This window comes from Siniperca chuatsi, linkage group LG1, assembly GCF_020085105.1.
Source record: "Siniperca chuatsi isolate FFG_IHB_CAS linkage group LG1, ASM2008510v1, whole genome shotgun sequence".
Taxonomy (NCBI): domain Eukaryota; kingdom Metazoa; phylum Chordata; class Actinopteri; order Centrarchiformes; family Sinipercidae; genus Siniperca; species Siniperca chuatsi.
This window is the reverse complement of record NC_058042.1, coordinates 17,874,154-17,900,770: the sequence shown is the minus strand read 5'-3', so window position 1 is coordinate 17,900,770 and position 26,617 is coordinate 17,874,154. Positions and strand designations below refer to the sequence as shown.

Genomic DNA, 26,617 nt, shown 5'->3' with positions numbered 1-26,617 from the left:
ATCACCAAAGTCATGAGGATTCACCCTCTGGTCATCATGAATATCTGCACCAAATTTTATGGCAATCCATCCAATACTTATTGAGATATTTCAGTCTGGACCAAAGTGGTGGGCCGACCGACTGACATTGCCATCCATAGAGCCACACTGATAGCATGGCTAAAAACACTCACTTCAGCTGATGTGTGATTAAATTTACACCCCATAATAACTCCATAAAACATTTCTGTGTAATGCTGTAGTGCTGTGTAATTATTGGCCAGGCAGGAACAAGTCCATGTAATCTCTGAGAAAATGTGTCACACAGCACTCTATTCAGTTGCTTTGTGAACGATCTTTGATCAGCTGAAGTAGCTGCATCCTCTCCCCATCATTAGCAGTGAAGACACAGTGGTTGAGACTACAGCACCAGAACTACAGCAGAGTAAGTAGTCTAATAGAGTAAAGGGTACTACGGGGCTTCCCTGGTTGGTAGTCTTTTTGAAATCAAGGCTGAGGCATACATACAAACTGTGGAGCTACATGGCACTCTTGGCCACAGGAAGGGTAGCACACACTGCTCAGGGGACACAGTCAACAAACTGAGTCACAAGGAAAGAAAACCGCTGGGCGCTCCTCACCTCACCACTTCCAGAGTTCAGACTATCATGTTTCACAGTTACAAGAAACCAGAGGCCTTGATGTCACCAATGGACAACTCACTGATGAAACATTAATATAAAAATATGCTTTCATTGTAGGTGGCAACATCCACCAATGATAATAAAGGTCCTTCATGTTTAACTCATTTTGGATAAAACAAAATCAAAACCAAAGGTGTCATGCCACCATGTCGTACGTTTAATTTGGCAGAGCTAACAGCTACTGTACAACAATAAATAAATAAATAAGAAGAAATTACCCCAACAATAACCAAAATGTCAGTTATCCAGATATACAGAGGAATTGTGCAGGAAGATATAGTGCTATAATAAAAAAATATTTAAAAAATTCAACTGCAAAATGTTCCACAGTATAAGGCAGATGCATGGCTCCATGCCTGAGTTTCATGAAAAAAACAAGATATTTTGGCCAATTAAGAAGATGAGGTAAGTGATGGGGTAAATTACTGCGAGTGTGGCATCCATCTCTAAGACTATAAAGGCTTTCTGTTGCATGAACATTTTTCATCACTATATGTGCTCATGTGCAACAAAATCTAAAGCAGGAAAATATAGTACCACATCTGCTTGTAATAAATTCAAAGATTAAATAATAATGGAAATGTTGCATTTCCAATGAAAACAAAAAAAAAATGAGTTGCAAAAAGAAGTAAAACCAGATTTGACTCAAGTGCAGACTCATACAAAGTGAAAAGCTCACAAACTTGATGGCAGTAGACAACTTGAATTTACAATGTGCAATTTATATGCTTTCTTATCTAAAATGATTTACAAGTGCAACAGTAGAATAAGTCAACACTCATGAGGTCCGTCATCACAAACAGCAAAGCAGTAAAAACATCATTGCAGCTTGGTAATAAAGACGAATGGAACTGATCAAGATGAGTGTGAGTGTACTGAACCACAGCGACAAGCCTAACGAGTTCCCCAGTTCCACAGAATGGGTGTTTGTCCTGTTTTCAAAGAGAGGGCTTGAATTCCTGAGCAAATCTCTGCAGCAGTGATCGGTTTGAAAATGGAGCGCCAGTTTTGAAATGAAGGGAGAGGGGGGTTACTCAGTATCCACCTCCCTGTAGGAGAAACTAATGCAAACCATCTGCTGTCATACTGACTTACTATTCAGAGTCTGGCAGAGAAGGAACCAGTGAGTGATGCTGGTGTCTGCTATTCCAGACTGTTAGGATGACAATCAGACTATTTTCTCTCTCTTCTACTCTCCACATGAGCTGATACTCTCCTTAACCTCTTCTAAAATAAATCAGTAAAGACAAAACCTACAATAGGTTTTCATTTATTTGGACCAAACTTCCTTCCTTGTCTTTTAAGTTTAGATGTTACATTTTCTGTCATCGCTGGGTAGAGTATTTTCTGCTGTCATTCAAGTTACCTCACAAGAAGAAAACAGCTGCTGTTCATTCACTCTAAAATTAAGGCAACGATATGAGCGAAATACACAAAAATACTGCAGTAAAAAATCCAACTTTAACGGAGTGTGTAAGCGATAACTCCACAACAGCAGAATTTAAGCAAGAAGATATTACATTTCCTGCTTATAAGTTTTAGTCATGGCTCAAGTGCAAAAGCTCTTTTGTGCTGTCTGCATATTTTGCAGCCTTTGTCCTTTGGGTTTGTCTCCGGGCAACCTGACCTACAGGTTCAATAAAACACTGTAGATGGCAGAATGCTAACTGGTTTTAGTCCTACCTGTTTTAAATAGACATTGTTTGTGTGTATGTGAACAAAGCAACAGGTTTGAAGATGCTATAAAGCATGAAACATACTGTACGCAGACGTGAGATTATTCAAGAGGCTCTGTGGCTTAGTGGTAGAGCGGGTCGTCCACCAAGAAGGTCGGAAGGTCGGCGGTTCGATCCTAGCTTCCCTCGAAGTGTCCTTGGGCAAGACACTGAACCCAAAATTGCACACACACACCAAATTGCTCCCGAGGGCTGTGCCTTTGGTGTGTGAATGTAATATGTAGTTGAAGTGCTTTGAGTAGTCAGAAAGACTAGAAAGGCGCTATATAAGTACAGTGCCATTCATAACTTGAAGGATGCTCACTTATTCTGTTAATTTAAAGCGTTTTTCTTTATATTCCTGAAGGTATATTTAAATCCAAAACAATTATATAAAATAAATATAATATGGCATTGTCTTTCATAATATAAATATACTGTCAAAGACAATGTGCTAAAAAGCTGCATCACAGCTGTATTAATGTGTTCAGCAGCCAAAGTGGGAACTCTGCCACAGAAGACTGTGGCTTGAGGAATTGTTGCCAAAACACAACAACAAGGCCACACAACCTCCTCCACAACTTAGCTCTAGGCGTGTCTGCTGCAGGGATGGCATTCAGTAACCAGGAAAAACCTGTCTCCATGTAATGCACACACACACACACACACACACACAAACACAGGTGCACACATACAGCACACACACTCCACCTGACACTTGCTCCCTGGCTAACCAACCAGTAACCAAGAAGGGACTGTACCTACTGCTTATGTTTTTAAATGACATTACATCTCTTTGGTTATCACTCAGGGAGTCAAATCCAACAGCTCTGGGTCAGTGCTTTCTAATTACTTTCACTCCAGCCCATAAAAAGTCTATGACTGTCAGAGGGACTGTCAGGGTGAAGACAGAGAAGGAGAGAGGCAGGGAGTCAGAGACAGACTGAGGTCACTGTTGTCTGATTGTGGGATTGATGGTAAATATGGGCCGAATAATGCCAAAAAAAACTTTACCTTTAATAATTAAAGAAATACCAACAAAAGGTAGCTTTTCTCATTTTCCACAGCAAGGCAGCAACGAAGCAATCTGTAAAGTAAACTCATAGAATCTAGAGTTGAGGATAATTTTAGATTTGTTTAATGAAAAAAGTGTTTAGAGATAACCATAACATAACTGACACTATTTAAAACACAGGTTTAATTGTTGGGACTTATTAAATTGAATATTGTTGACTATATACTTATTACCAATGTGTGTTTTTTTTGTTATGTTTTTTTTTTTTTTTTTTTTTACAGCTATTGGGCCATAAAGGTAGCAACAGTGCCGCTGTGTTAAATAATTGGATTATATTGGCTGTAAATCGTGTCATATTATCTCAGGCAGTGTAAATATCACTCACCATCCTCTGCCGTCAACACAACAGTCGCAGTCTTCTCTGTCGTATTACCCGAGAGCCAATATTTGCGCGAAAATCGACGAAGTTCACACTGTTTCAAAAAACTCTAGTTGCTAAACCTAAAGCCAGAGGACAAAATCCAAGTTTACAGAAGATAGTCCCGATAAACTCCTGGAAGCATGGATGCGGCTCCTCAGCGGTGTCCTCCGTCCATCGTGCAGACAGACACTGACAGCGGCGGTGCAGCGTTCAGACAGCCAGCTAGAGGGTAAGATGTGGGGGGGCCAGTGCCCTCAAAAGTCTGCTCTAAAACTTAACACAGGAAACTAAGCCAGAAGGTCCAATCAAAGGGCGCTGAACGCGGAATATGCTTAAATATTCATTAGTTACTGGGAGTGAAACAACTGGGCATGCGCAGCTTTGGGACTTCCTAACAACAGACACAAGTGGATAAAAATATTTCAGCATCAGTTCCCTCATAAACCTGAACTCTCTTTTCACTTACTGTGTGTGCTGTCCTGTATATCCTAAAGTACATTAATGTAGGTTACATTGTAAAAACTAACAGTAAAAACTATTTCCTCTAATAGTTTTTCTAATCTGTTTTTACTTGTCCTTCTCTCTTGTTTGTGCATCCATTAGAGTATACCAACATTTATCACAACTTATTGCACTTTTCTCTTTATGTGCTTTAAAATTTAAGTTTTCAAAATGTTTTTTTTAATTATAACTCTACACTTATTTTATATGTACAATTTTTTTAACACAATATTTAAAATGTATTTATTTATATGTAGTTTCGTATGTTTCCGTACTCATTTATTAATGAGTTTCCATCATGTGTTTTGTATTTATGTATGTGAAACAAATAAATAATAAATAAAAATGTAACTAAATAAAACTTGTTTTAAACCTTTTAGCCTCTGTCAAGTTAAGCAGTGACCAACATATTTTGTTGCAATATGCAATATCCAAGTTGATAAGTGTGTGAAAGAACAATATTAGGAGCCACTTTCCTTTTTACATGCTGCATGTGGAATAATCATTTAAACTTCATACATGGACAGGGGATCCCAGTGACTCAGTGTTTCACTTTCACAGGCATATATCCAGTTCATGTCCTTTGATTTATAGGTTTATAGGTTAATCTTCTGACTTAAGATGGTCTATTAATAAATGAGTTTTTTTTTTTAAAAAAAAGGTAGTCCCCAAATTCTGTACAGTAATTCAGTCCTACTCCCTTCTCAGACAGATAAAAATGCAACTCAAAGGCTTTTAGGAAACCTCTTTTGAAGTGCATGGGTGGCACTGATATCCACTTCTCACAACCAGTCTCCAGCAGCCGAGGCTCGCCTTGAAATGATGTTGGGCGGTGAGGCGACTCTCTGGGTGTAACCTGTCTAACAGGCTGCCTCTGTACGCAGTAGACATATGTGTGTGTGAGTGTGTGTGAGTCTTATTTTAGATATACTTTTACATCACAAAACTAATTACAAGATGAATATTAAAAAAAATGTGGATTGCTCACCACATGTTTAAGACTCACTTGTATTGAAATATACCGTCCAGTATTTTTCATCTTAACTTGAAGAAAAACAGTTTTTCCACTTGTATTGACAGAAGGTATATATATATGCTGCAAGTAACACTAGCAAACAAATAGAGCTATTATAATGTATGAACAAAATAAGCTTAATTCATAGAGCTTCGGTGATGCCGTGGGTGCAGTGTTTTGTCACCACCCAGTGGACATTGTAGGACAACACATTATGAAAACGCTTGAAAATATTGGCTAGAACATTGTTGATTTAGATCTGTGATCACAGCAGGGCATTTACCAAGAGCATTATGAAAAATCTATACATTTGATCAACAGAGTCTTTGTAGGCATCCACGTACTTTTCATAAATCATCATCATAAAATCACAAATCATGTTTATTATCAACATGCTGGCATTCTTTTTAGCATTTTGTCTCTATATCTACTTTCAGGCATAAAGTACTTAACATGTAATTCCAGCATAAAAAGATGGTGTCATGTGAGGTTGTTTGATTTCTATATATCTACCAAACATTAAATCAGATTTACTTGTACACAACAATGCCTGTGGGAAGCAAATGTTTTTGGTCACAATTGATTTTTAGATTTCCAATGTGTGTAGTGCATCAGATCAGATTTTTGGCAGAATTTTCACTGAAATATAAATTATTTTATTATTAATGTAATCTGTATCTTAAGAAAATTTTTTGACATTTATTTTAGTTTTGAATACATTACATTATTATTTAAAATTCTATGTGGAATTTGCATTGTGCTTTGCATTAAACCCAAGTAAACTATTTTACTCCTGTCTGCCATTGTCTCTTGAGTGTGTTACTTTAGGGGGAAATAGTATGCAGGAAAGTTGGTACCTTACACTCAGTTTGCTGTGGTATATACAGTATATTTGAGAATTTAGCTCATGAGTTGTACCCTGTAAGTTAAATTTGATATACGAGAGGTTGCACTATGTGAGAATGAACTTGTTGCTGACTGAATATAAAGACATCTTTTGTCATTTATTTTTTCATACTAGATGAAATGTGTGACACATTTATGGTTGAAACTTTATGGCCAATATGTTTCAATGATGATGAATTTGTCCCAGATTAAAATAGTTAAATTCGAATCTAAATTTGATCATCACTGTATACTTGGTGCATCACTGGGTCAATTGAAGATAACTGAACTTATTTAAATTCTGTGCGAAAGTAATGAGAAATTCATAAAGCTTTATGAGCAAATGAACTACTGATGCTAAAGAGTATTTCAGTGTTTTTTAGAGTAGTGATTGTCATTCAAGGATGGTACTGAAGCGATTTAGAAAACTGATTTCTCTGATCATCATAAACTTCAACATTTAAATCTCTAAATTCTCTTGGGACCCATGTTTTATGACTTGATGTGGATAGTTGTGGTGTTTTAATTAGCCTGCATGCCTAAATTGTATTCAGTATACTGCCCAAAGGCTCCAGGAATTAATCAATAGTGACATCATCTGCAAAGAATCTACTAAGGTAAATGTATTTCTGTTGAAAGTTCAACCTAAAACTTACTGTTTTGAATGATGAGCTGATGATCTTTTTGGCCTAAGCATCAGCATAAAGTGAACAAAAAATCTTGGTTAATTTTGTTTGTCACCTTGTTTTAAAATGTGTGTCAGGTTGGGTTTGAATTTGGGTTTGTGAAAAACAAATTTGGCTTTATTATATTATTTATTATTAATTAGATAAGATAGTTTATTTACTTTTCTTTATGTGCCTTTAGTTTGCCATTGCTCAGTTGTAATTGTTGGTTTGTTAGTGTACCGGTTGTTGTACACCTGTATCTGTGTGTATATTTGTGTGGATTGTGCTTGACTTATATCAAATAGGAGTTTTATCTGGACAATCTGTCAAATGAAAAACATAATGATAATGTTGTTAGTTGAGTTTTGTTGTTCCCACAAGAGTTTGTATATTTTGTGAAATAAAGTTAGCCTACTGTAAAAAAAGAAAAGACACGCGCCCGCAAGCCCCTGGTTCTGTCAACGTCTCATGGGAGTTGTAGTCCATGGGTGGTGTACTTGATGAATGCTAACAAAATAATCGTTGTTTTATATTTAAAATGACAAGGTTATCAATATTTACTGTCACGTACAGTGGTAGATATCTATTTGACGTAGAATATGGGCAGAATACCCTAGTGTCATGGTTCAGCTTTACAGAAAGTTTGATGAAAGAAAGTCTCGGTACAAAAATATAGCTTAACAGCGGAGGCCGGAAGTAGGGCGGGACCTCGGCTCTTTATAAACATGGCCGTTAAATCCTTCAACGTTATAGCATCTGGTACTGCGTTTGGCTGAATTTGTTTGGAAGTCAGTGTGGGTACCTAAGACAGTAACAGGTGGAAAGAAGATGTAGACACACTACGGGCGCCTCTAAATTATTTAAATCGTTTAATCTCTGCGTGGGGACGACATTTATAAACTTCATGTAGTACTTTTGCTAGCTAGCTAGCCAAGCTAACGCAGACGTCTCAACGTTAACTTCTGGCAACTTTTTCAACCAGCTAGCGTCATCTGCTACTTGACTGCTTATCGAAATGGAGGAGTGCCGTCGCTGGCCCAGGCTGTCTCGATGAATATTTTACACACGGACGTGTCGGATTTAACGTTACTCAGCTAAAGGCTGACCTAAACTTTCTTGAAGGCTCCTTTTGGGTTGTTTTTTTTCCACTGGCAGCAGCCAAGAGCTTGCCAGGCGTCCGTTTAGGAACATCACTGAGAGGGCGGACATAAACAATGTTTTCTGTCAAACCCATGAAGCCGACCTTCAAGTGTTATCTTCCTCCTGTACAGGTATGCATTTGCTCGTGTCTGATAACAGCAGAGTATGGGTTTCACAGTGAATGGTCACGATGCAGTGTCAAATGTTTCATTTAATTTAGGCTGAAGTTGTCGTGACTGGGGTGCTGCGGAAGGAAAGTTGATATTTGATGTGTGGTCAAGATTACAGGAAGAGATAATCCGAAGTTTTCTGCTCTGTTGTTCAGAATCACCAAACACTAAAAACAAGTTTTATATTTGGAGTTTGAAACGGAGCACCGCCTCAAAAAACGCAGAGGCATTTAACCAGATTGCTCTTTCCGTGTTCAAGTGAAATGTCACTTTCCTAGAAGTAGCGAGAGTTTTCTCCATACTCCTGTTTAATTTGGAGAATTGAAACCTGTATGGTGAATCCGATACCATTTTGAAAAGGAGAATCATTAACGTTTAACCAGTGTTTGTACGGGCAAGGTCAAGACTAGTGTTGTGAAGTGTTTTGTTTTTAAAAAATGATTCCAGTTTAAAATCATCATATTGTCATGGGCAAGCTCGGGTATTGGTAATCACTTAAAAATTGCAAACAGTGGGAAAAATATGATACTGATTACTTATATTTGTGTCCAGGTAAATGCTTCCATACTGGGATTAAATGCACAAAAAGCATTGCAGTGATTGCACATTTATGAGAGAATAACAGTGATGCACTTTAGCCAGATTCCTACACGTCCACCCCAAACACTCTTAAAGCTTAAAGCCAGAACTTTAACCTCATAGTCATTCATTCACTTGAAATCTGGGGCAGAGCCAACAATGAAAAACACGACTGTCCAAATGCTTATGGGTTGTCATTGTGTCTGCAAGTGCGAGCAGAGCAGTATTTGGGGATACAGTATTAATAGCATTACTTGACTGATGTATATCTTGGGTTCCTTCTAGTTTTGCAAACCGCTTGCACCAGGCTTATCATCGCTTACCACATGTCATAACTGTTCATGCAACATTAATTCACCAAAACAAAATCATACAAGCTGTCAGGATGTTCAACATGGTTGTCTCTGTTGAATCTCAGGTGTGTGGGGGTTTTTTTTGTTTGTTTTGTTTTTTTTCTCTTCACACTTACATTTCATGCTTTGTTTACAACTCAAGGACACATTTGAGTGATCATTTTCTAGCCCCTCCACCTTGTACTGACACATTGTTGCCATTATTCATTAACCATCTGACGAGCTAGTGTTTAATTAACTCTGATGTACCTTATACTTTTTCTCTAGACTGATGTGAAGAAACCTATTGAACCACCGATTAAAAAGTTGGAGCCTAAGTTACTTCAAGGTAAGTCTATTTTCTGCATTATACTAATAATAGTTGGCACCTAATAATAGTTTAACTGAACAAGACCTGTCTGTTTGAATGAAAGCAGATCAGACGTATCGCCGTACTGACATTTCATTTAGACGTTATGTCAATAACCAGACAATAGACTGTATTTACCTTTTACACAGTATCAGATGTACTGTATCCATCCCCTGTGTGCAAAGTGGGAACATCATTAAGTAAGCAGCAGACTTGTACTTTGGTAAAAAGGCCTGTAATTTGTCATTGACTAAATAACTGCAGAAAGTGGTGTCTTTAGCCTGGTGCCAGACTTCTTAATCAATGCCCACATCTCCATTTTGTTTTCAGTGATTCAAACGAATAAAGTTGTGAAAATGAAAATTAGGCCTGATTATCAGGCAAAAGTCTCTAGATTTATCACTTATTTTTAGAACTTTTATAGTAAGTTCCATTTAAATGTCCAGGAAGGTGTCTGAGTGGTTGGTTTTGAATTAATGGCTATTTCAACACAGTGGGATGAGGCTGACAGAAACCTTTTCTCAAAAGTTGTCGATCCAATTTACACTAAAGTTTTTATATTTGGGATGGCACTGAGGCATTAAATTGTCAACCTCAGCGATGGGCTGTGAGAGTTCAGCATAAAGCTTCTAAAATAGAGAATTGGGTATGTTACTTCCTTTTGTCGTTTGCAACAGTGTGAGTCAATATTGCATTTCCTTAGACTACTATTAGGTCTCAAAGTCTCTGCATTTGCCCATGAAAGTCTACATGGAGCTAATTTTGTGGACCTGGATAATAAGTCATTCTGCTTTTGTTTTACATAGCTGGCAGTGTTTAATCAGATTGCTCTAACAAGCATTTCAGTTCAGGCAAACATGCATCATTCTGTCTCAACCTTAGCTAATACAAGTAGTAGGTGGGTGCTGACGAATTGTTGTCGGCATCCTTTATTGCCTTTAATCTTATCTTATTTACAATTTTCAGCTTTTAAATGGAAAAAAAGCAGGAACATCCTCAATATTACTTATTGCTTGATACATAGATTCTTGTTCAGTGTCTGACAGCATCACTTTCAGGGCTACAACTCGGTTACTTTCTACAATATGTTGAACACACAGTAAAGTATTAGGAGCATTGGCAATCTGCAATTGTTTCTCAAACGTCAGTATATTTGTCAATCAGCGCTACCCTAATTTGTACTATTAGAGTGCGGGTGATGTAACAGGCCTTTGTTCAGTTGTTTTCTTAGCTGTTTTCTCATGATGTGAGTGCATCCTCTCATGAGGATTTAGAAACCTCACCCTGCCAGTGATATTTGCATGAGCAGCAATTTAGTGCTCTTTGCAGCTCAGGTGCTCTCAGTCACCTTGGTGTCTCCACCTCTCAGTCATGGGAAGTTACCTTTTTTACAGGAAGCAACTGATTCAAAACTCTATCATAAAAATGGATTTTATATATGGAATTATTAATTAATTAATTAATTAATTAATTCTTTATTCTCTCACGCTGTGCCAGTCAATGCATATTGTGCCATTATGGCGCCAAAGTCTTCAGCATAGCTAATTCATTAAAGGTCCAGTGTGTAGGATTTAGTGGCATTTAGCAGTGAAATTGGAGTTTGCAACCATTTGAATACCGGTTGCCTCACCCTCCCCTTCCAAGCGTGTATGAGAAACTATGGTGGCCGCGAAACTCGTGAAAAAATGGCCCCATCTAGAGCCAGTGTTTGGTTTGTCCCTCCTGGGCTACTGTAGAAAAATGGCGGTGCAACATGCAACCTACGTGGAAGGGGACCCGCTCCTTCTGTAGATTAAAAACTGCTCATTCTAAGGTAATGAGAACACATCGATTTCTTATTTTCAGGTTATTATACACTAATGAAAACATACTTATAAATAATATATTCCATTTCTGCCAAGAGCTGCTCTTGCACACTGGACCTTTAACTGTAGTAGCAGGAAAGCAGGATTTATACTGGTTTAGTTCTGTTGACTTGGCTGGTAAAATAAACTTTCCATCCATTCCCATGCAGCATTTACCACTTAAGGGTTGTCGTTTCCTTCCATCTTGATTTTGGAGCCAGACAGACGAACAGGTTTCATGATCAGTTTACTTGTTTTTAACTTGCTATATATTTGCTGCATGCTGCTCTGAGGTAGTCCTTTGATGTGACTGTCTGTAGGACTCCACCCTGCTGCTCCAGTTCTCATCTTTTAAAAATCCCTGGGGAAACTTTTTATAGCCGCATTCTTGTCTACGCATTAATCGTTTTGTGATCATGTTAAGAGGCAAGGGTCATGTTACTCATAAAAGATAGTATATGAAAAGCTACCTCATTAGCCTTAAGTAAAATCTATAATGTGACTTGCATGTGGGAGAACTGGGGGGGTTACTGTCCCACTTGTAACTGCAGAAAGTTTGGCCGTGTGCAGGGCCTTTTGGCTTTTTCTGCCCAACAGAAACCTTGTAAAGTAGCTTCATCTTTTTAAAATCATTTAGCTTTTGGTTTTGCAACACAGCCTTTCACAAACATGCTACTCGTATGTTAGCAAGTAGGTTTTTATGTTGGCCTTAAGCATAGTAAGATTGTCCAACATTATTTAGGAAGTCTTTTACTTCCCTGCCCAAAAACAAAAACAACACAGAGGTTCATTAGTAAGAGTTAAATCTCTGTTAAAGTAGTTGAACTTGTTTGTTATATCTGTTTTTGATGAATAGATAACAAGAATTAACTTTTTTTAAAAGTAATATTTTTAGTTAATTTGTTCTAGTATTTATTGCTGTACTTGGCAGATTGTCAGTAATGTCAAGGCCAAAACCTGTACATTTGAACTATTATGATTCTGGTTTATGAAGCTTCTCTACTGAGGTGTATACATGGAAAGAAAACATCTAAATCTTTGGGTCATAATAGTTACAACAACAAAAGATTGAAAATCCATGAAACAAAACGAGGATGTTCAGTAGGTTCAGTAAGGTTTTTTTTGTTTGTTTTTTGTTTTGTTTGAGGGTTGTTTTTTTTTTCTGAAAACATTTTTTAAAATATTCCTACACATTAGTAATCATTGGATACCAGAAATAACAAGCTTAATATTAAGTAGCTTAAATAATAATAAAAGAGTTATCTTTTGTTTGAGTCTGAGGAATTGAGTAAAGACTTGCACACACCACTTTTTTGTGTGTGGTAACAGGATGTCTCTAAATTCATTGCAGAAAGTCAAACACTGGTATGTTCAGAAAGTCAAAGTGAAGCCAATTGATCTTCATCTTATTTACTTATTTACTTAATTTTTTGTAATTTTCACTTGCTGTATTCTTCCTCGAACTGTAGAGGTAGACTGTAGGTTTTACATTCACATGTTTTTCCTTCACTTGTTTGTCACCAGGGGAAATAGTAGTTAATGAGGTGAACTTTGTGAGGAAATGCATCAGCGCTGAAAGCAGCCAGGATGACCTTTGGGGGAAGTTGATTTGCACCAACTTTAAGGTCTCCTTCATCCCTCAAGATGCCCCACCTAAACAGGTATTTGTGTAGACTGACTTTAAAACAGTAAAACTGTGCTGTTGGTTTGATGTTCTGTCATTATAATACCATAGATGTCAAAACCAAAACCTATTTGTAACTTCCTCATACAGTTCTTAAAAATGTTTGTTTATTTTGGAAGTTTTATCAGGCTGGAAACAAAGAATGGCCTCCCATGGTTCCAGTTTTAGTTTTTATATTTGTGAAATCTATTAGTGCCACCAGCATACTGCTGAATAGCTTAAATACTTGTATTTCCACAGCCATGTTTGTATGTGCAGTGCATCTGGCAAGGAGGAAGGAAAACTTGTGTACTTTCCTGCACTTCATTGTCGGTGATATCGCACAAGAAGTGAGACAACAGACGTCATTTCCAGCTATGCAGCAGATTGTTGCCATAATAACAAAATGGAAGTTGATCATTGCTCAGTCTGAGCAGTTCGCCTCGATCTACCCACCAGTATTTGAGACAATATTTCAGTGAGTTATGGGTGTAATATAATGTCAACAGGATGTCAAACATACTTCTGTTGTTGTTTCCTTTACCACAGAAGTCCAAGTTGTCGCACCTCCTGCTTGGAGAGCACGACATCCCTCTCACCTGTCTGGAGCAAGTAGTAACAGGTACATCTGGTGCCAACATTTGTAACATACATAAACACATTTGTGGCAAACCTTAAATTTTTTTGTGATCAATAATGAACTTTATTGAATAATAATTGATTGATCAACTGTTTCAGCATGAACATCTAGCATCTTAACCCAATTATTTTACAAGAGTGATCCACGATCAGAATTAAAGTTAGATGGGCCCCTCATTAATCTTTGACAGCTTGGGCGACTGCTCTCGTTTGTTGTTCCTTCCTGGTCAGCAATCTGATAGCAAGTGATGTCACAGCTAAAGCAGTGATTAGTGGCAGTGCAGCCTGGCTGGAATTAGCCTTGTTTATATATCTCATTCCCGTCGATTGCTGACACTGCAAGGTCAACTGCCCAGAGCAAGGTTTGTTGTGTTACAGTGATGAAGCATGAGGCTTTGTTTTACCCATCTCTTTTTTACCTATTTGACCTGGGCTACTAAAGACAACCTTATCATTATGGGATTTGTACCAGTATAGGAGCATTAAGAATATAAGGTCCTAGTGCTGGGCAATATCAATAAAATCAAATATCAGTATTTGGTCTCAATACCCCAACAACAAAATCCCAAATGATATTTAGCTTCATATTGATACTCATTAATCATTATAATAGATGATCCCGTTTACACCAGGAATTAAAATGTGATCTTTAATGGCATATGTTTAGGTCAAGGTCATGGGTTACTATTCTGCATAACTGCAGCACTCCTGCTACAATTTCAATCCAAACATGATGCATTGATGGCTGAAGATAGAACATTTCATATTAGGTTGAACCCAGAAACAAGCTATTTATTTGTTGTTGTTTTTTATGTGCCATACAGTTTTTCTATAGTTGGTTGCCAAATTCTTGTTGCAACCATGTTTTTTTTTTTTTTTAAATTATTCTTAAAAAACACAAAAGACAATTATTCAGCCTTAGCAGAGATGTATGTTGAGTGTTTTGTAGTTGACATTTATACCTGTTGTGTCCAAAGGAGCTGCTTTAAAATTCAATCTTACATCTCTTAGTATTGGCATCTGCATTAGTGGAAGTTTTCTAGTCATATTTTGTGTTTGTTCCTCTCAGTAAATGATACAAAGGGGAAGAAGAAAGTTTTGGGGTCAAACCAAAAGCTGAAGTTCAACCCCACAGAGCTTATCCTCTACTGCAAAGACTTGCGCATCATAAGGTTCTGCTTTGATGAGGCCGGGCCTGAGAGTGCCAAAAAGGTGAGTGATACTGAATTTTCCAAGTTTTGTTTTTTGTATCAAATGAAGTAATTTGATGGTGATCTTTTCAGTGAGGCTTTTAAAAATATCAGATTAATACTTGTCAGACTCACCAACTTTAGGTCCAGGTGGGCCATGAGCTGAATAAATTGAAATACTAAAATAAACATATAAAATGACAAAAAATATCCTGACCACAGTTTAAGGACATTAAAGCCACTATGTTTAAAGATGGAAAAGATCTAATTTCTGACTTTGGCGTCCTCAGTGGTAGAATCAAAAAATATGTGCTGCTACTCCGCTACTCCTATGGATCCGACCCAGGGACATGAGATTAATGGTATAGCACCAACAGATAGCACCAATTTTCACCACATTTGGCTAATTTTTGTGTAAAGGACAACTTGCCATCACAATAATTTGAAAGAATCACATAAAGATTCTACACATAGTGGCTTTAACTTGTTTCTTAATGCCAAACCCCCAAATGCCAATTGCTCCTTGTTAAACATTCCCTTTTTCTCAGTTTCCCCTGCCCATTTCACTGTTAGTTGTTGCTGACCAAACTTTTTTGCTTTCCTGACTGCGTGAGCTCACTTCATACACACACTCCATTTCAGTGCTACGACCTCTTCCTCCGCAACAAGGACATTTATATCATACAAACTTTGATGTGCTACTCTCTCACCCTCCATCTGAATAGAAATTACTTCTCATATAAGCTTGTCAAGTATTTTCAGTGTGGCTCTTAGCCAAACAATGAATAAGAGACATTGAGAACAATGCCCATTCAAGGCAAAGGAAACTGAGAATGATCCTGATTGTAGGAACAACTGGCAGTGTGACTCTGACTCATCTCCTGCACCAAGAGAGTGGATGGATAGATGTTTCATTTTTCAAATTAGAGCTCAGTTCAGTGTTATTTTTATAGTAGCCATAGATTAAAAATGCTGTATTTTCAACTTTCAACAAATACCTCAGTACCAGTATATATTGATATAATTTGTTTGGAGATGACTAGTGGTGTTTTCAGAAAATAGTTGCACACAAGGGAAATTAAAGGAAGTCCTTAAAATGCAGATGCAGTGACCAATGTATTTCCTTGGTTACATTAGTCAGTTGTGTAGTGGGTTGAGCTGTTGTGGTAACTAGCAGTGGGCTTTGGCTAAATTTTCCGAGACTTGCAGGCCCTTTTTAGTAAAGTCTTGGTAGAAGGACAAAAAATCAATCCAGGAAGTTGTCACCTTGGACAGAACCAGCCAGGCCCTGGGAACATGTGACTGCTTGATAGGTATACTTAACCAATTCAAAACACAGCCAACAGTAACAAAACAAACATTCATCACTCTCACGCTCTATAAGCACATATGTTGTGTTAAAAACACATTGTGGTATCTGGAGTTCCCGAAAATAAATGTGTATTTGTGAATTATGTGTACAAAGGTCTTCAGGAGCTCTTGGCTCCCTGCAGCCTCAATACATGACCCATGAGAATTAGGCAGCTGCATATCTCTTTACAGTGTGCCAATGAAATGTTTGTGAACGTGAACATACTCTGTTACATGTCTGATCTCCTCCCATGTCATCTGGGAGCAATTTTTGTGTATGTTTTGGAGGACTTTGAGCTCCACAGCACCTACCTGCAGCACATTTGGCTAACAACTGCATTACAGTATGACACTGCAATGAACATAGTCTTATGGTCAGTGTTACAAGTCCCTGTTTAATTTATTTCCAAATGCAGTATTCACCTTATTTTATGTACTCTGCTGCTTACAACAGAATATGGAAGGTTGATAATGTATAGAGCACTGAAATAGAAATGAGTCTGCCCTCTCTCACTCCTTTTGAGTTTATTTATGGACACCATGTATGTAATTACAGTGTCAACCTAAAACGGGGCTCAGTTCATTTTTTTTTTTTTTTTCTTCCTTTCTTTGACACATGGAATTAAGCCAGTCTATAACAGCTTATTTTGCCATAGGAAATTACAGAGCTGGGAGCAGCCTTGTCTATACACACACACACACACACACACACACACACACACACACACACACACACACACACACACACACACACTTTTTCTGTGTCCTCTCGTGTTATTCACAGCTTTACTACTGAATGGACTGCTTTGTGTAACTCCAGTGGAGCCACAGAGAGATTCAGTCCTGTAAACCCAGAGCAGTAGGCTGTCCGTTAAACATTTGCTTTCCCAGGTTTCACTTGTTCTTGTGTTTGTATGGTTAAAGAACAGGCCTCATTTTAGCACTCTTGAGTGAACCTGAGTTGGGAAGCTGAATGGTTGTGATGAAACCTAATCTACCTTAATACATTTTCATTGATCATTCCATTCAGCTGTACTTCTATTGTATTGTATTGTACTGTATATCCCATAAAAGTAGTTATCTTTTTATTCTAGGTTTGCCTTGCTATTGCCCACTATTCCCATCCAGCTGATCTTCAACTGCTGTTTGGCTTTGAGTATCAAGGGCGGCGATACCATGAATCTAAAGGTATGCATTTAGCATGCCATATTTCTTTTACTGCTTGTAAAAGACATAACATGACATATTATGTATAACTGTTACCCCGTCCTATTAATCCACATTTAAGAATTATGAATTCCAAATCCCTTAAGAAATCATCTCAAAATGTATCTGTATTTCCAGGGGGGCGAGTAAATGGTTCCACCCCTCGAGGAGGATTACGGACCCCCATTTTTGACCGTCCATCAGACTGGGATTGGGAGATCAAGAGAACGGGGGCATCCGAGTGGAGGGTGTGCTCTATCAACGAGAGTTATGCCATCTCAACAAGGTTTCCAGCTGATGTTGTTTGTTGTAGGCAATTTATGATGGGCGTCATAGGCAGAGCATGTAGCTCCTTCAGTCGGCCATAGTTGTTATGGACACTCTAAATTTCACTCTTTACTCATACTTGGTATGCTTTGGCAGGACAGTATATTTACACTGTAAGTTTTTTTTTTTTTTAATTTTTTTTTTTTTTAACTCACTTCATGGGTGACTTAAGGAAAAAACTTGAATGTCTCAGTGTAACATGCAAGTCTATTTTGGACAATACGTTCTATTCATCTGAGTTCAGTGGTGACATCATGGTGGGTTTCAAAGTAAGGATTGTACAGTGTTTTATGTGGAATTTGAGAAAAGCCTAAAAATTGTGTAATAGTAGCTTGCACCAAACTGTACACATCACATGCAGCTAAAACAATACTTACAGTACACTCTGCTTCAGTTTTCCCTCAATCAAAACAAACTGCTAAAGATACTCACCTGGCACAGCAAAACAAATCCAGTGCTAACAAGTTATGTACAGTACATTAACCAAGGCTTTCAGTACCATTAGTACAATATTATGGTATGTCAGCATGAAGCAACACACTTAACTTATTCATATGAAAAAGATGGGCATGGGTAAGTGATAGAGTATATAAGGAGTACAGCCAAAAGGTTAATTTTCTCCTTTAGGATGTCACGTTCAGACTGTAAAATTGGAAGTTGTGGGAAACATTAAAATACATTTTGTTAGATATATTTTTCTGTCATCCCCCCCTTTTTAATGGTGTCTTGCATTTTATTCCTGTGTAATGCAAGTCTTTCTCTAATTCTTCTTTTTAGTCTTCCAGAGTACATTGTGGTCCCAGTTTCTCTGGCAGATCAGGATCTAAAGCGTTACTCCATATTCTTCACTGATCAGCGCATCCCTGTGAGTACTTATGCTCTGATATCTCCAGTAAATGTGTGCTGTTTGTCAAACTTCACTCAGGAATACTTTTCAGTTTATCCCTTTCAGTTATTTATTATTAGGCCTATAATGTTATTTTATTCACACATTTAAGGACCACCAATGGAGTCATTATCCATAGCATCCAATTCAATTGATAAGACCATCCCTTTTATTTGCCAACTGATCCTTTGTCTGATGCATATACATTCTTCATTGTAGCTCTGGTGCTGGAATCACCCAAATGGGAGTGCTCTTGTCCGCATGGCCAGTATAAGTGATCCGTTACAGCAGAAGAAGATTGATCAGAAGTACGGCAAACTCCTCTACTTCATTCACATTCAAAACATGTATTAAAAGTGTTGTTTCTACTCTATCATTCACATTGAAATTCAGTAGCAGCCAACAGATGTTCAACTGCAGCAGTGGAATAAGAAAGTGTTTATTAGGCATTATTGTATTAATATTTTATGTAATTCTAAGTATATATTCCTTAGTCCTGTTTTTTTGGTAATTAAGCTGTTTATGCTAATGTTACAAATGGTGTATTGCTTAGATGTTGCTACAGCTGTTTTAAGACACCTCTAATCCAGTCATCTATGTTTGTCTGTCTTGTGTTGTGGTAGGGTCTTCACTGCCATCACAAAAAGCCACCCACAGCGCAGTGAAGTCATCAGGTCAGATCTAGACAAGTGTCTGCCTAACATCCAGGACATCCAGAATGCGTTTGTTAAAGTCAGGCAGATCTGTGTTATAGGTGAGCCTCATTGCAACGTTCAACAGTAACAGTAATAATAATAATAACCACTGCAAGTATTCAACCTCTGTGTGAACTGTATCTCAATGCACATTTCTTTCGAGTGGAAATGGTTGTGAATGGCTTGTGTATGGTTTTATAGGTGTGCAAGTGTTTGACTCTTTTGATTGTGTGCAGATCCTTTTGAGGAGTCTGAGGAGAGGTGGCTTTCATCTATTGAAAACTCACGATGGCTGGAGTACGTCAGGTATGTAAACAACCTGACACTGCACGATAGCTCTTTATAAACTACCAGTGTCTTGGTTTATACTAAAATTAAAATGTCTTGCTGGCCTTCACAACCTTTGTTACCCTGATACATCTGGAATGTAACATACTTGCATGAACATTTTATTCAGAACAGTTTTATCTGTGGAAGTACATTGTATATCTTTAATATTTCTATATTTTTGTGTCAATATACACTCATGAAACAACTTACTGGTTCAGGCAGCATGATTATTCAGCCTTGAAATCTATGGATTGGTGACGGGCAGCAACTGGCTACCGTCATCTGCTTGCCTGGTCAGTAATTAGTCTACAGGCAGAAAAAGTACTTAATTAATAAAGAATATATCTCGCCAGGACACTCTTTGGTACACTGCATAAAGGTTTGAGTGCTGAGCTGGTTACTGTTTTTCAAAGTCAGTTAACATTTATGTTCTGTTTGTGACTCAAGGGCTTTCCTGAAACACTCAGCTGAGATAGTGTACCACCTGGATGGAAAGAATGCTTCAGTCGTTCTTCAAGGTAAAACTCTCTCTTTGTAAGTTGTCTTTATCAGTCATTAGTCCCCTTAGTATTTTGATGTAATTCTTTATTTATTTTTCTTTATTTTCTATTCTTTACTGCATAGTGCATTGTGAACATAACTTTAGATTTTAATAGTCCATCATTTGAAGGCAAACATTGGTCCAATATAACAAACACATGTTGCACACAAGTCAAAATACATTTCAATTATTGTGGTCAAATTAGAATCATTACCATATTATAGCCATCAGTGACTTTGAAAATGCTTTCCTTGCAAACAGTTTGTTGAAGCTTTTTGTTTCTCTGTTTGTTTGTTTTTTGTTTGTTTGTCTGTTTTACACCTGTACAGAGGAAGAAGACCGAGACCTGAACTGTGTAGTATCCTCCTTGGTGCAGCTCATGTTGGACCCTCATCACCGCAGCCTCATTGGCTTTCAGACTTTGGTGCAGAAGGAGTGGGTGATGGCTGGCCATCGCTTCTTGGACAGATGCAACCACTTAAAGAAGAATGACAAAGAGGAGGTATTTGTCTGACAGTAAATATACCAGTCCCGGACCTAATAGATTTGCCTAGGCACTTATGCTTCTTGTTGTTTGCTTCTCTAGCTGAAGTCCCCACTGTTCATGCTGTTCCTGGACTGCGTGTGGCAGATGATGAACCAGTACCCAGCAGCATTCGAGTTCACAGAGGCCTATCTGACAGTACTGAGTGATAGCATGTGGATCCCACTCTTCAGTACTTTCCTCTTCAATTCTCCCAAACAGCGTGCTCAGCACTTGATGGTGAGGGATACATACATATGACTGTATATATGTTTATTTATTTAGATGAATTTAATACATATATTTATACATGGAAATGCCACACTTAACAATCGTTTTTTTTTTTTCTTTTCTAACCCTGTGCACCAAATGGATAAGATTCTACAATAATCTTGAATATGTTTAAATATTAAATTAAAATAAAATATTATTTAAAATAAGAATGTGTTTATGTAAAAATCCATATGTGTCTGTGTCAGTGGTCCAAGAAGAATAAAAAAAACACATGGTGATAGCGTGTAACAAAGCAACATGTTTTTGTGGTATCATTTCATGTCAAAGACTATAATTTCCTTCTGTGTGTGTCAGATAATTGACAGGAAAGAGTGTAACGTAATGCACACAGATGAGAGAAAATTTAGCTTGTGGTCAGGAAAGTAACCAATAAATTTGACAAAAGCAATTCATGACAATTCTGTTTTTTTGTTTACCTTCATGGATTGTCGTCTCAAATCTGGAAGTTTTTTTCATAGTATACAATTATGTTTTCTGTGTAGTACTATGTTCAGAGCATGAATAACCTTGTGTTTACTCTACAGGACTTTGCCAAGAATAAAGCCATCCCTCAAGGAGAAGACCATGTTGTGTATTTCCCTCCTGTTTGGGACTGGTCACAGCAATTCTCCACCAAAGACCAAACCCTCTTTAACAACCCAATGTACGTAGGCAAAGGAGCTGCCTGTGTTCAGAATGGGGAAGTGAAAACCTTCAGACGCACAAAGGTACATGAGACACTGAGCTTTACAAGTTTACAGGAGTAGTAGCAGCAAGTTGTATGTGTGTGCTCTCTTCTTTTACTACCTTGGATATATAACAAACACTTTCAACCTTTAGTTTAATGGTTTTCAGCCATGTTGAATGAAAGGTGTGGGGAATTTATTCAAGTAGGAAAAAATATTTAGTGCTTTTCAGAGTTTAACAGACTTGGTGCTTTCCTTATCTTTTGTCAGGTAGGTATCACAGAGTGCAAATACTGTGTATGTGCTCACAACTCCATAGCCTTCTTATCTTCAAGGTCAGATTAGGATCAATAATGATGTGTAGGTATTTTCAAAATAGGTAATCTCAATCCTCTGCCCTCTTACAGTTTCCTCAGGCTTAGAGGTATTACTATTTTTCGTATGCATTTTTGCTAAAATACACACAGTTTCTGATGGAGTAAATGTTAAACATAACTGCTGACTGGATGGATTGCTCATGTTAAAGAGCTTTGCTGAGATGGACAGCGTCTTGTTTTCGTGTCATCAGCAACTTCAGAAAAGGCACAGAATGTGAATTATTACACAGAAAATTCTTCGTTTTTTTTTTTTTTTTTCTTATGAGGATTTTGATAATGTAGGTGGGGATTCACTAATTGAGAACATGGGAAGAGTGAGCTTTGATTGTCCAGCCTGTCACAGAGATAGTTTATCATGTCTAGTGAAAATAATGTAACTCTGTGTCCTTCCTCCAGCAGAAAACCTACAGTTCCACATTGCGAGGAACGCCTGCATCTCTGCGGAATGGACTGAAGGGTGAAGAGGATTCATTGACCCGACGGGGCTCTCTGATGTCTGAGCTTAAGCCTGATTTCTCCCCAGTGAAAGACGAAAGCCCTTCAGAGCGCTTTTTCAGGGAGTGGTTCTCTCGACCTGCTGACCAGCAGGGCGTCCTGATTCCCCTGCTCATGCCCTCACATATGGCTCTCTGGAAGCTCTACTTTCTACGCTGGGTTCCTGAAGCCTGCATTCCCAAAGGAGGCCCCATCACCGCCTACCACAAGCTCTCCCAACTGGTCGATGAAATTGAGATCCTACAGAGCCATCTCAGGCAGTATAAGGGACCCAGTCCAGGCAGCACACCGCTTCCCAGCCCAAGTGGGCCCCCTTCAGACCACAGGAGGATGTATTTTAAGGCCAGTTCCCCACATGACCCCCCTACACCTCCAGACTTCCTTACCTCCTCCTTTCCCTTCACCCCAGTGGGAAACCTCTGCCGCCGCAGTAGCCATGGGACTCCCATTAGCAAATTTCTGAACGGGGCGAGGATCTGGCTCTCAACAGAGACTCTTGCTAATGACACTCTCTGAGGTTGTGGGGCTTTAGCGCTCATTTTTCTGAGCTGAGCTTAGTACAGGTTTGTGTAATAATTAATCATCTTATTTTCTATTACCTGTTTCTTAAATACCAAGAAGGAAAATGAGAAATAGAAAAATTTTACTTTGGACTTCTGATTTTTGATTATTTATAAGCTAGAATTTGCACCGTTGATGCTGCATCGAAATCTAAGGTAATTTCTAAACTCAAGTGTAATCTACAGGCCTGAATCATTATTGTCCATTACAGTTGAGGAATTCAGATTAACTAAATCACGTCCTCCTTATTGGCCAGTAAGTTGTTACTGTGAGATCTCCTCAGACTGTGAAAGATCATCATACTTAATGCATTTTTATAATAGATAAATAGACAAGAAAATCATTTTGTCTACTTCAGCTTAGGTCTTTCTCAAGATTTAGCTAAACTAACTAACATACTTGACCCACACAAAGGGTGCTTTTGGAGATTTTAATATTGAGTTGAGATGAGGTTCAGCACTCCTTCTCCAAGATTTACCTGATTCCATGCTCGTTTTAAAGCATTAATTGAAATGTAAGTAAGTGTGTTTGTAGCAGTGCTATCAGTTTAGTCGTCATTGCGTTGAATTCTCATTGGTAACCTTCCCCACTGTAATGGAATTGAAAAATTTAATCCAAATAGTAATGCTTGAAATTAGAAAGTACCCGTTTTTTTATTGCAGCAGCAATGATGAATTTCACTGCTCACTGATTTCCAAGTACTCAATTTGTTTGTACCTTCCAGGAATTCTAATTGAAGATGTAATATTTTACCTCGTTTTTATTTCGGAAAGAGGAACAGAAAATAACACCGCTAACAAGAATTATACTATGTTGTTTAAAAACAAGAGGATCTGGCCTGGTTGAATGTAATGGGGCGTTTCTTTCTTTTTTTTCTTTTCTTTTTTTTTTTTGGTTTTGCACAAACTTACTGCTATTTACTCCAAGTGCCCATATTTTAATGGTTATGTTGGGGTTTCACTGTAAGTAGCAAATGGTGTGATTTCAGGGTCTTACTTTGTAGATTTACTCTATTTTTAAAGCAGAGAAAAGGACCTATATTTTTAGTATCATTAAGCAGGTGATACTTCGAGGCGGAAGTGGAGCTGCGAGGACTTCAATCTGTGGTAGATATGGCCTCTTCTCTTTTGAAGGGTTTTTATTAAGCTTCTATAGAGGCCTTCTGGTAAGGCACTGAGGAGAAATTACTCAGATGAACAGTAGCTGAATGGGTAAATATTTGAAAGCAAAGGGACCGACAAGGGCTTTGATTCAAACCAGTCTCTAGTTTAGTACGTAGTGAATTGGATTTCAGGCACTGAAGTTACTGATCCAATGAACTGGACAGTGATGGGTCAGTGACAAGTGAGTTTCAAAGCAGCACATGAGAAAGCCAGCAATAAATCATCTGGATTGCAAGCATCATAAATACACTGTGTGTAATTTTGACATTTAAAATTAAATGACAATAAAGGTCAGTTGTCAACTAGACTTACAGTCCACACAGGCCGTTTTTAAAAAAAGCCTTATGTTTGTACAGAGGGAAAGGGATTGAATGAATGAACTGTTAAACATGCTGTATGTAGCTAGAACATTACTTACATTTGTAATAACACTTGTTCTTGGGTTTTTTTCTTCTTTTTTTCCAGATAATGCTACTCTGTGTAGAGGAATAATACAGTTGAAAACAAGCAGTGAAGTTACCTTACTTCCAGTCAGGATAGTGACATCAGTGTGTACATTTTTTTTATGATTCAATCAGAATTTTCTAGAGAGCTAAACTGCCAGTGTGCTGCAAAGATTTTGAGAGGTTTACTACCTGCTGAACTAGGGAGTGGTTTGAGACACATCAGGGGAAATGGATCAGTCATCCAGTGCCCCTTCAAACCTGGTGAGAAACTAGCACTGTGTGATATAATAATGTCTTAAAATAACAGTACAGCATTTAATATAAAAGCCATTTGTAATTTTAAATAAAAGACCACTGGACAGACTCACTATCTGTCCTATTACACAGAAGCATTAATCCTTAGATGCTAGATTGACCAGTTTCCAATGATATTCAGATAAACTCGTGATTCTTTGGCAATAACTAGTTCAGGTGTTTTTTGGTATAGATGTGTATAGTGTGAGTGCAGAACCTGCTCTCCCAAATGCTATTAATTGCACATTTTATTCAATATATAGGATAGTTTGTTTTAAGGTGGTTGTTAAATATTATTTTGGCAAATATTATAAATACTGTATATGCTTGAAATCTTCCAGTTAATATTTTTGATTAATGGTACTAAATAATGTTTATCCTTGACTTAGTCTTTATATTTTCTGGAGAGATATTTATATGCTGTGTTTTTTCCACTAATTCACAATGTTGCACTCTGCTGTAATTGCATGATGACCGTGCTTCCACAGTTTGATATTGATTAGCAGCAGATGTATTTATTCAGTTATGCAAATGTTCTCGAAGAGGGATGCAACTTCTACTGTACATCCCCTGTGCCTTTTTTGGGAAGATTTACCATATTTGTAACTGTATTCTAAATCTGTTGATTTATCAATTCTGTAAATCTAGTTAAATTCAGAGGTACTGCACTGAAGCTGTTTTTCCTAACAGAAAATAAGGCTCAAATGTGTACCAGTAACCAATCATTACATTATTTTTCAGATGAATTTGCGTTCTTGCTTTTATTTCACTGGACTCTGACTCATGATAACAAATCCATCCTTGGACAAGAATCCACTGATTTTGTCTTTCACCTCAGACCGTATAACCCACTTCCCATGTACCACAAATGATATAAAAATATCCCAAAAAGCCTGTGATGCAGAGTTTGAACAATGATAGGGGATGGATAACAATACAATGCCAAGTGAAGAAAACCCAGCTGTTGGTTCTCAAGTAAATCCCAATAAAGACCAGTAATAAAGTGTCTTAAACATTATGATACCTACTGGGTGAACAAATGATTGGGAGGAAGAGAAAATCACCATAAGAAGTAAAGGCAGGAGAAATGATTTAAGTGGGTCTTCTGAAGATATCAACCACAAAGTACTGCTAATCCAAATACACTAAATTATATTCCAATTTAAGAAAATGTGCTTCTCTGTGATTATAACCAAAGGAATAATGTAAGAAATAGACCAACTGGAATACAAACTTACAAGCAATTTGTAATAAAAAGAAGAGATCCTAATGAAACAATTGCTTTTGGTGATGTTTCAGTTACTTAAAAGAAGTCTCTGAGGTAGCCAGTTAAATTTCTTCTGGGAGGATGACACACATTTAAGGGGTCTTAGTGACTGATTTTAAAAAAAAAACAAAAAAAAGATTTACTTTTTTTTTTTTTAATGCTCCCTGAAATGGGATGAGTGAGTGAAACATTTATTGGTTTGAACTTAAAACCTTTCACTTTTGAAGACCTCCCTGGTGTTGACTGAACCACGGATGGGACACACCTCCACATCATGGCAGTCTGGCTCAGCAAGCCTGTTTACACTCTTGCTACTGCCCCAATTTTAAGTAAAAGTGATGCGAAGATTTATACATCTGTACAAGTA

General features: G+C 37.7%; 2 protein-coding genes across 4 annotated transcripts in view; one reads left to right on the top strand and one right to left on the bottom strand.

Annotated features, from left to right (window-relative positions):
* The window catches only part of myo1ea (myosin IEa), a 52,392-nt gene extending 48,208 nt beyond the window's left edge, over positions 1–4,184 (bottom strand). The window contains exon 1 of one of the 2 annotated variants that reach the window (XM_044165910.1): positions 3,799–4,184. In XM_044165910.1, coding sequence (XP_044021845.1) covers positions 3,799–3,801 — 3 coding nt within the window. In that variant the 5' untranslated portion in view covers positions 3,802–4,184. The remainder of the gene's footprint in view (positions 1–3,798) is intronic. The other variant, XM_044165816.1, reaches the window with a different exon arrangement.
* Positions 4,185–7,593: 3,409 nt separating this feature from the next.
* mtmr10 (myotubularin related protein 10) lies at positions 7,594–25,729 on the top strand. 2 transcript variants are annotated; one of them, XM_044195241.1, is made up of 16 exons: positions 7,594–8,174; positions 9,413–9,473; positions 12,863–12,999; positions 13,551–13,623; positions 14,710–14,852; positions 17,275–17,368; positions 17,525–17,672; positions 18,491–18,578; positions 18,819–18,907; positions 19,223–19,353; positions 19,531–19,600; positions 20,072–20,142; positions 20,495–20,667; positions 20,752–20,928; positions 21,507–21,689; positions 22,424–25,729. In XM_044195241.1, the coding sequence occupies exons 1-16, from the start codon at positions 8,118–8,120 to the stop codon at positions 23,033–23,035; spliced, it is 2,307 nt and encodes a 768-aa protein (XP_044051176.1). In that variant the 5' UTR covers positions 7,594–8,117; the 3' UTR covers positions 23,036–25,729. The 2 variants fall into 2 exon arrangements, with proteins under 2 accessions (XP_044051176.1, XP_044051168.1); XM_044195233.1 differs by having other exon boundaries at positions 22,421–25,729.
* The last annotated feature ends 888 nt before the right edge of the window (positions 25,730–26,617 follow it).

Excerpts from the sequence above, each read along its gene's own strand:
- mtmr10 (XM_044195233.1), top strand. The coding sequence starts at position 8,118 with ATGTTTTCTGTCAAACCCATGAAGCCGACCTTCAAGTGTTATCTTCCT. Across the intron at positions 8,175-9,412 it reads GTTATCTTCCTCCTGTACAG|ACTGATGTGAAGAAACCTAT; the intron begins GTATGCATTTGC and ends CTTTTTCTCTAG. Across the intron at positions 20,143-20,494 it reads TGCTTCAGTCGTTCTTCAAG|AGGAAGAAGACCGAGACCTG; the intron begins GTAAAACTCTCT and ends ACACCTGTACAG.